The following is a 10,626-nucleotide window of genomic DNA, read 5'->3' on the forward strand; positions in this document are numbered from 1 at the left end:
CACATGTTTGTTTTAAACCTTAAGCTGTTTATGGGGAATCATTTAACCGCTGTATGTTTGAGATTTTTGTTTCCAAACTTTAGAGAATAACCATGTACCCATCACATCCCACATTATGTTGACGAAGTCCCCATGTAATCATGTGTTTCTGTGTCTGGATTGGGAAGGTGTGAAACGCCTTGTAAATTAGAACTTGTTCTTAACTTCCTGGTTAAATAAATGAAATGTCAGACAGGCACCATTTCAGACACTCAGTCTATGCCCCAAACTGCACCATATTCCATACATAGTGCCATAGGGATCTGGTCTGAAGTAGTGCCCTATATATAGGGAACAGGGTGCCATATGGATCTGGTCTGAAGTAGTGCCCTATATATAGGGAACAGGGTGCCATATGGATCTGGTCTGAATTAGTGCCCTATATATAGGGAATAGGGTTCCGTAGGGCTCTGGTCTAAAGTAGTGCCCTATATATAGGGAATAGGGTTCCGTAGGGCTCTGGTCTAAAGTAGTGCCCTATATATAGGGCTCTGGTCTAAAGTAGTGCCCTATATATAGGGAATAGGGTTCCGGTCTAAAGTAGTGCCCTATATATAGGGAATAGGGCTCTGGTCTAAAGTAGTGCCCTATATATAGGGCTCTGGTCTAAAGTAGTGCCCTATATATAGGGAATAGGATTCCGTAGGGCTCTGGTCTAAAGTAGTGCCCTATATATAGGGAAGAGGGTGGCATTTCAGACTGTCTTTTCTCTCTGTATGGCATCAAAGGCATTGTCATGGAAATTCACACAGACAGACTTGGTCATTTCTTCAAACAATCATCTTTATTTAATATTGATTAGTTATTGCAATGATGAGACTAGTCAACCCCACAGTATTGACTGTTGGGCCAAGCAGCCTAACCTTTACAGACAGACTAGTCAACCCCACAGTATTGATTGTTGGGCCAAGCAGCCTAACCTTTTACAGACATGCAGAGTTCTTCATATAGCTGACACTAAGAATGCTTAGTCATGGCTGGTTCCACCCCTCCCATGCAGACCAAGGACCATCATAAGTCACTCTGGGTTCATCCTGTCGTTATCTACACAGGGTTGTTGTCTTAACCTCACCCTGGCTTAGTTTCCCAGTTGCAAGGATGATTTAGAGACAACGAGGGATTGTTCTACTCCTAAGCTATCTCTAGTAAAACACATGATTCTCTCTGTAATGCAGTCTTTAACACATTTCTCAGCTCAAGCCATCTCGGGTGACCATACGCCCAGGTTAGCTGCAGGGAACTGGAGTGGAGCCCATGAAAACACAGACACTAGTACAGCAGAAATGTCTTCCTATTTGTTAAGTATTAATGGATAACTATTAATATAAAACTCTCACAGAATTACATACCGTTTCCAATCAAACAAAGGGTGATGTATAGACCAGTGGTTCCCAACCTTTTCCGTTCTGAGGACCACCACATCACGGGTAAATGCTCTTATTAAGGACTACCGTTCGCCAAGTCACAGACTTGTTTCCACATCAAATATCTCAATGTAGAGTCAATGTTATCAGTGAATGTAACAGATTAAAGGCCTATTTCCATTGTAAAATTGCTTATAATATCATATGTGTTGAGAATCGTTTATGCCAGTGGTTATCAAAAATGTCCTTTCTATCGTCCGTGGCGTGCCGCTGTTGGTCAGCTCCATATTGATCTCCTATAGCGTTGATGTCATATATCGGCTTCCTCTGCAGCGATTCGATTTTCCCACTAATGGTTAGGATTCGGGTGCCTCCTGAGTGGTGCAACGGTCTACGGCGACACGACAGACCTGGGTTCGATCCAAGGCTGTGTCGCAGGCCCATGAGGCGGCGCACAATTGGCCCAGTGTCGTTCGGGGAGGTTTCGTCCGGCAGGGATGTCCTCGTCTCATCGTGCTCTAGCGACTCCTGTGGCGGGCCGGGCGCAGTGCACGCTGACCAGGTCGCCAGGTGTTACGGTGTTTCCTCTAACACATTGGTGCGGCTGGCTTCCGGGTTAAGTGGGCATTGTGTCAAGAAGCAGTGCGGCTTGGCAGGGTCGTGTTTCGGAGGACGCGTGGCTCTCGACCTTCGCCTCTCCAGAGTCCGTACGGGAGTTGCAGCGACGAAACGAACTACCAAATGAATACCACGAAAAAGTGGTAAAAAGTGTTTATTAAAAAAAAAAAAATAGATTAGGATTCGGGAAGGGGAAGCTGATCCAAGATCTGTACAGACCTAGGGGAAACTTCACCCTGGAGCGGGTTAACAGTCAGGGGTCAGAGGTCAGTCCACTTGCATGTTACGTAGCAGCAGGCCATTCTTCACCCCTCCCTGCAGCATCCTGGCACCTAGACTACTGCCTGCCGTACCATCACTACAGAGAGATGGAGGAAGTGAGGGAGAGAGAGAGGAAGTGAGGGGGAGAGAGAGGAAGTGAGAGAGGAGAGAGAGAGGAAGTGAGAGGAAGTGAAGTGAAAGAGAGAGGAGAGAGAGAGGAAGTGAGAGGGAGAGAGAGGAAGTGAGAGGGAGAGAGGAAGTGAAGTGAAAGAGAGAGGAGAGAGAGAGGAAGTGAGAGGGAGAGAGAGAGGAAGTGAGAGAGAACATGTGTTATGTGTGGAAGTTTGTGTGTTGTCTGTGTGTGTGTGTGTGTTGTGTGTTTGTGTGTGGAAGTTTGTGTGTTGTCTGTGTGTGTGTCTGTGTGTGTGTGTGTGTGTCTGTGTGTGTGTGTGTGTTGTCTGTGTGTGGAAGTTTGTGTGTTGTCTGTGTGTGTGGAAGTTTGTGTGTTGTCTGTGTGTGTGTGTGTTTGTGTGTGTTGTGTGTGTGTGTTGTCTGTGTGTGGAAGTTTGTGTGTTGTCTGTGTGTGTGTGTGTGTCTGTGGGAGACAGCAGTGCTTACAGGGGGCTGTACTTCCTCTTCTTGGGGTCTGGTGGTTCGGTGGGGAGACCTTTCTCCCTCCTCTCCGCAGCTCCCCCCTCCTGCTGAGACGACCTCTGTTCCAGGTTTTGCTGAGGTTAGAGGTCAAAGAAATTGAATTGTAAATGTGTGACATGTCAGTTATTTTACTGTTGTCTCCTCTTGTCTCGTGCTGTCAACGGTGTGACTGCCTTCTAATGCCAACTCTATAGTCTAATATCTCTTGTTGTGTGTAGACTAGCTGTTGTCATGGGGTCAGCTAATGGGGATCCTAATGCAGAATAAAGACTACAGGGTTAGGAGTCAGAGCATGATCTGAAGACTACGGGGTTAGGAGTCAGAGCATGATCAGAAGACTGAAGGGTCACGGTAGAGCAGGGCTCTCCAACCCTGTTCCTGGAGAGATACCCTCCTGTAGGGTTTTAAATCCAACCCTGTTCCTGGAGAGAGACCCTCCTGTTGGTTTTAACTTCAACCCTGTTCATGGAGAGACCCTCCTGTAGGTTTTAACTTCAACCCTGTTCCTGGAGAGATCTACCACTATGAGATTAGAGCCATAAGGGAGACTAGAAATCTACCACCCCACTACCACTATCAGATTAGAGCCATAAGGGAGACTAGACATCTACCACTATCAGATTAGAGCCATAAACGTGACTAGACATCTACCACTATCAGATTAGAGCCATAAAGAAGACTAGACATCTACCACCCCACTACCACTATCAGATTAGAGCCATAAAGGAGACCAGACACTGTCCAAAATCAGATTAGAGCCATAAAGGAGACTAGACATCTACCACCCCACTATCAGATAAGAGCCATAAAGGAGACTAGACATCTACCACCCCACAACCATTATCAGATGAAAGCCATAAGGGAGACTAGAAATCTACCACCCCACTATCAGAATAGAGCCATAAAGTTCACTAGACATCTACCACTATCAGATTAGAACCACAATGGAGACTAGATATCTACCACCCCACTACCACTATCAGAATAGAGCCATAAAGGAGACTAGACATCTGCCACCCCCTACCACTATGAGATTAGAGCCATGAAGGAGACAAGACGTCGTCCAAAATCAGATTAGAGCCATAAAGGAGACTAGAAATCAACCACCCCACTACCACTATCAGATTAGAGCCATAAAGGAGACTAGACATCAACCACCACACTATCAGATTAGAGCCATAAATGAGACATCTACCACCCAACTATTAGATTAGAGCCATAAGGGAGACTAGAAATCTACCACTATCAGATAAGAGCCATAAAGGAGACTAGACATCTACCACCCCACTACAACTATAAGATTAGAGCCACAATGGAGACTAGACATCTACCACCCCACAACCACTATCAGATGAAAGCCATAAGGGAGACTAGAAATCTACCACCCCACTATCAGAATAGAGCCATAAAGTTCACTAGACATCTACCACTATCAGATTAGAACCACAATGGAGACTAGATATCTACCACCCCACTACCACTATCAGAATAGAGCCATAAAGGAGACTAGACATCTGCCACCCCCTACCACTATGAGATTAGAGCCATGAAGGAGACAAGACGTCGTCCAAAATCAGATTAGAGCCATAAAGGAGACTAGAAATCAACCACCCCACTACCACTATCAGATTAGAGCCATAAAGGAGACTAGACATCAACCACCACACTATCAGATTAGAGCCATAAATGAGACATCTACCACCCAACTATTAGATTAGAGCCATAAGGGAGACTAGAAATCTACCACCCCACTATCAGATTAGAGCCATAAAGGAGACTAGACATCTACCACCCCACTACAACTATAAGATTAGAGCCACAATGGAGACTAGACATCTACCACCCCACAACCACTATCAGATGAAAGCCATAAGGGAGACTAGAAATCTACCACCCCACTATCAGATTAGAGCCATAAGGGGGACTAGACATCTACCACCCCACAACCACTATCAGATTTGAGCCATAATGGAAACTAGGTATCTAACACCCCACTACCACTATCAGATTAGAGCCATAAAGGAGACCAGACATCGTCCAAAATCAGATTAGAGGCATAAAGGAGACTAGACATCTACCACACCACTACCACTATCAGATTCGAGCCATAAATGAGACATCTACCACCCCCTACCACTATCAGATTAGAGCCATAAGGTTCACTAGACATCTACCACTATCAGATTAGAGCCATAATGGAGACTAGATATCTACCACCCCACTACCACTATCAGATTAGAGCCATGAAGGAGACTAGACATCTACCACTATCAGATTAGAGCCATAAAGGAGACTAGACATCTACCACCCCCTACCGCTATCAGATTAGAGCCATAAGGTTGACTCAACCTTTACCACCCCCTACCACTATCAGATTATAGCCATAAGGTTCACTAGACATCTACCACTATCAGATTAGAGCCATAATGGAGACTAGACATCTACCACACCACTATCAGAATAGAGCCATAAAGTAGACTCAACCTTTACCACCCCCTACCACTATCAGATTAGAGCCATAAAGGAGACCAGACACTGTCCAAAATCAGATTAGAGCCATAAAGGAGACTAGACATCTACCACCCCACAACCACTATCAGATGAAAGCCATAAGGGAGACTAGAAATCTACCACCCCACTATCAGATTAGAGCCATAAGGTTCACTAGACATCTACCACTATCAGATTAGAGCCACAATGGAGACTAGATATCTACCACCACACTACCACTATGAGATTAGAGCCATAAAGGAGACTAGACATCTGCCACCCCCTACCACTATGAGATTAGAGCCATGAAGGAGACAAGACGTCGTCCAAAATCAGATTAGAGCCATAAAGGAGACTCAACCTCTACCACCCCCCTACCACTATCGGATTAGAGCCATAAAGGTGACTAGACATCTGCCACTATCAGATAAGAGCCATAAAGGAGACTAGACATCAACCACCCCACTACCACTATCAGATTAGAGCCATAAAGGAGACTAGACATCAACCACCCCACTATCAGATTAGAGCCATAAAGGAGACATCTACCACCTAACTATTAGATTAGAGCCATAAGGGAGACTAGACATCTACCACTATCAGATAAGAGCCATAAAGGAGACTAGACATCTACCACTATCAGATTAGAGCCATGAAGGAGACTAGACATCAACCACCCCACTACCACTATCAGATTAGAGCCATACGGTTCACTAGACATCTACCACTATCAGATTAGAGCCATAAAGTAGACTAGATATCTACCACCCCACTACCACTATCAGATTAGAGCCATAAAGGAGGCTAGACATCAACCACCCCACTACCACTATCAGATTAGAGCCATACGGTTCACTAGACATTTACCACCATCAGATTAGAGCCATAATGGAGACTAGACATCTACCACCCCACTACCACTATCAGATTAGAGCAATACAGGAGACTAGACATCTACCACCATCAGATTAGAGCCATAAAAGAGTCAAGACATCTACCACTATCAGATTAGAGCCATAAAGGAGACTAGACATCTACCACCCACACAACCACTATCAGATGAAAGCCATAAGGGAGACTAGAAATCTACCACCCCACTTTCAGGTTAGAGCCATGAAGTGAGCCTAGACATCTACCACCCCACTACCACCATCAGATTAGAGCCATAATGGAGACTAGACATCTACCACCCCACTACCACTATCAGATTAGAGCCATAAAGGAGACTAGACATCTACCACCATCAGATTAGAGCCATAAAGGAGACTAGACATCTACCACTATCAGATTAGAGCTATAAAAGAGTCAAGACATCTACCACTATCAGATTAGAGCCATAAAGGAGACTAGACATCTACCACCCCATTACCGCAATCAGATTAAAGCCATAAAGGAGACTAGACATCTACCACCCCACTACCGCGATCAGATTACAGCCATAAAGGAGACTAGACATCTACCACTATCAGATTAGAGCCGTAAAGGAGACTAGACATCTACCTCCCCACTACCACTATCAGATTAGAGCCATAAAGGAGACTAGACATCTACCACTATCAGATTAGAGCCATAAAGGAGACTAGACATCTACCACCCCACTACCGCGATCAGATTACAGCCATAAAGGAGACTAGACATCTACCACCCCACTACCACTATCAGATTAGAGCCATAAAGGAGACTAGACATCTACCACTATCAGATTAGAGCCATAAAGGAGACTAGACATCTACCACTATCAGATTAGAGCCATGAAGGAGACTAGACATCAACCACCCCACTACCACTATCAGATTAGAGCCATACGGTTCACTAGACATCTACCACTATCAGATTAGAGCCATGAAGTGAGCCTAGACATCTACCACCCCACTACCACTATCAGATTAGAGCCATAAAGAAGACTAGACATCTACCACTATCAGATTAGAGCCATAATGGAAACTAGATATCTACCACCCCACTACCACTATGAGATTAGAGCCATAAAGGAGACCAGACATCGTCCAAAATCAGATTAGAGCCATAAAGGAGACTAGACATCTACCACACCACTACCACTATCAGATTAGAGCCATAAGGTTCACTAGACATCTACAACCATCAGATTAGAGCCATAATGGAGACTAGACATCTACCACCCCACTACCGCGATCAGATTACAGCCATAAAGGAGACTAGACATCTACCACCCCACTACCGCGATCAGATTACAGCCATAAAGGAGACTAGACATCTACCACTATCAGATTAGAGCCGTAAAGGAGACTAGACATCTATCTCCCCACTACCACTATCAGATTAGAGCCATAAAGGAGACTAGACATCTACCACTATCAGATTAGAGCCATAAAGGAGACTAGACATCTACCACCCCACTACCGCAATCAGATTACAGCCATAAAGGAGACTAGACATCTACCACCCCACTACCACTATCAGATTAGAGCCATGAAGGAGACTAGACGTCTACCACTATCAGATTAGAGCCATAAAGGAGACTAGACATCTACCACCCCACAACCACTATCAGATGAAAGCCATAAGGGAGACTAGAAATCTACCACCCCCCTATCAGATTAGAGCCATGAAGTGAGCCTAGACATCTACCACCCCACTACCACTATCAGATTAGAGCCATAAAGAAGACTAGACATCTACCACTATCAAATTAGAGCCATAATGGAAACTAGATATCTACCACCCCACTACCACTATGAGATTAGAGCCATAAAGGAGACCAGACATCGTCCAAAATCAGATTAGAGCCATAAAGGAGACTAGACATCTACCACACCACTACCACTATCAGATTAGAGCCATAAGGTTCACTAGACATCTACCACCATCAGATTAGAGCCATAATGGAGACTAGACATCTACCACCCCACTACCACTATCAGATTAGAGCCATAAAGGAGACTAGACATCTACCACCCCACAACCACTATCAGATGAAAGCCATAAAGGAGACTAGAAATCTACCACCCCACTATCAGATTAGAGCCATGAAGTGAGCCTAGACATCTACCACCCCACTACCACTATCAGATTAGAGCCATAAAGAAGACTAGACATCTACCACTATCAGATTAGAGCCATAAAGGAGACTAGACATCTACCACACCACTATCACTATCAGATTAGAGCCATAAAGGAGACATCTACCACCCAACTATTAGATTAGAGCCATAAGGGAGCCTAGACATCTACCACTATCAGATAAGAGCCATAAAGGAGACTAGACATCAACCACCCCACTACCACTATCAGATTAGAGCCATAAAGGAGACTAGACATCTACCACTATCAGATAAGAGCCATAAAGGAGACTAGACATCAACCACCCCACTACCACTATCAGATTAGAGCCATAAAGGAGACTAGACATCTACCACCCCACTACCACTATCAGATTAGAGCCATAAAGGAGACCAGACATCAACCACCCCACTACCACTATCAGATTAGAGCCATAAAGGAGACTAGACATCTACCACTATCAGATAAGAGCCATAAAGGAGACTAGACATCAACCACCCCACTACCACTATCAGATTAGAGCCATAAAGGAGACTAGACATCTACCACCCCAATACCACTATCAGATTAGAGCCATAAAGGAGACCAGACATCAACCACCCCACTACCACTATCAGATTAGAGCCATAAAGGAGACTAGACATCTACCACTATCAGATTAGAGCCATAAAGGAGACTAGACATAAACCACCCCACTACCACTATCAGATTAGAGCCATAAAGGAGACTAGACATCTACCACTATCAGATAAGAGCCATAAAGGAGACTAGACATCAACCACCCCACTACCACTATCAGATTAGAGCCATAAAGGAGACTAGATATCTACCTCCCCACTACCGCGATCAGATTAGAGCCATAAAGGAGACTAGACATCTACCTCCCCACTACCACTATCAGATTAGAGCCATAAAGGAGACTAGACATCTACCACTATCAGATTAGAGCCATGAAGGAGACTAGACATCTACCACCCCACTACCACTATCAGATTAGAGCCATAAAAGAGTCAAGACATCTACCACCCCACTACCACTATCAGATTAGAGCCATAAAGGAGACTAGACATCTACCACCCCACTACCACTATCAGATTAGAGCCATAATGGAAACTAGATATCTACCACCCCACTACCACTATGAGATTAGAGCCATAAAGGAGACCAGACATCGTCCAAAATCAGATTAGAGCCATAAAGGAGACTAGACATCTACCACACCACTACCACTATCAGATTAGAGCCATAAAGGAGACATCTACCACCCAACTATTAGATTAGAGCCATAAGGGAGCCTAGACATCTACCACTATCAGATAAGAGCCATAAAGGAGACTAGACATCAACCACCCCACTACCACTATCAGATTAGAGCCATAAAGGAGACTAGACATCTACCACTATCAGATAAGAGCCATAAAGGAGACTAGACATCAACCACCCCACTACCACTATCAGATTAGAGCCATAAAGGAGACTAGACATCTACCACCCCACTATCAGATTAGAGCCATAAAGGAGACATCTACCACCCAACTATTAGATTAGAGCCATAAGGGAGCCTAGACATCTACCACTATCAGATAAGAGCCATAAAGGAGACTAGACATCAACCACCCCACTACCACTATCAGATTAGAGCCATAAAGGAGATTAGACATCTACCACTATCAGATAAGAGCCATAAAGGAGACTAGACATCAACCACCCCACTACCACTATCAGATTAGAGCCATAAAGGAGACTAGACATCTACCACCCCACTACCACTATCAGATTAGAGCCATAAAGGAGACCAGACACCATCCAAAATCAGATTAGAGCCATAAGGGAGACTAGACATCTACCACCCCATTACCACTATCAGATTAGAGCCACAATGGAGACTAGACATCTACCACTATCAGATTAGAGCCATAATGGAGACTAGACATCTACCACCCCATTACCACTATCAGATTAGAGCCATAAAGGAGACTAGACATCTACCACCCCACTACCACTATCAGATAAGAGCCATAAAGGAGACTAGACATCTACCACTATCAGATTAGAGCCATAATGGAGACTATACATCTACCACCCCACTACCACTATCAGATAAGAGCCATAAAGGAGACTAGACACCTACCACTACCAGATTAGAGCCATAATGGAG

At 44.6% G+C, this 10,626-nt stretch overlaps 1 protein-coding gene across 7 annotated transcripts in view; it reads right to left on the reverse strand.

The window, feature by feature from the left end:
* Positions 1-804: 804 nt before the first annotated feature.
* The window catches only part of LOC110492709 (RNA-binding protein 10), a 122,072-nt gene continuing 112,250 nt past the window's right edge, over positions 805-10,626 (reverse strand). For all 7 annotated transcript variants that reach the window (XR_016487062.1, XR_016487061.1, XM_090201666.1 and 4 more), the window contains 2 exons: positions 2,901-3,010; positions 805-2,379 (listed from right to left, as the gene is read on the reverse strand). Coding sequence is in view for 5 of the 7 variants with exons in the window: in XM_090201666.1 (XP_090057792.1) it covers positions 2,289-2,379; positions 2,901-3,010 (201 nt within the window). In the remaining 2 variants the exon portion in view is untranslated. The remainder of the gene's footprint in view (positions 2,380-2,900; positions 3,011-10,626) is intronic.

The sequence above is a fragment of the Oncorhynchus mykiss genome, chromosome 16, assembly GCF_057628025.1.
Source record: "Oncorhynchus mykiss isolate SJ-2025 chromosome 16, ASM5762802v1, whole genome shotgun sequence".
Classification (NCBI taxonomy): Eukaryota; Metazoa; Chordata; class Actinopteri; order Salmoniformes; family Salmonidae; genus Oncorhynchus; species Oncorhynchus mykiss.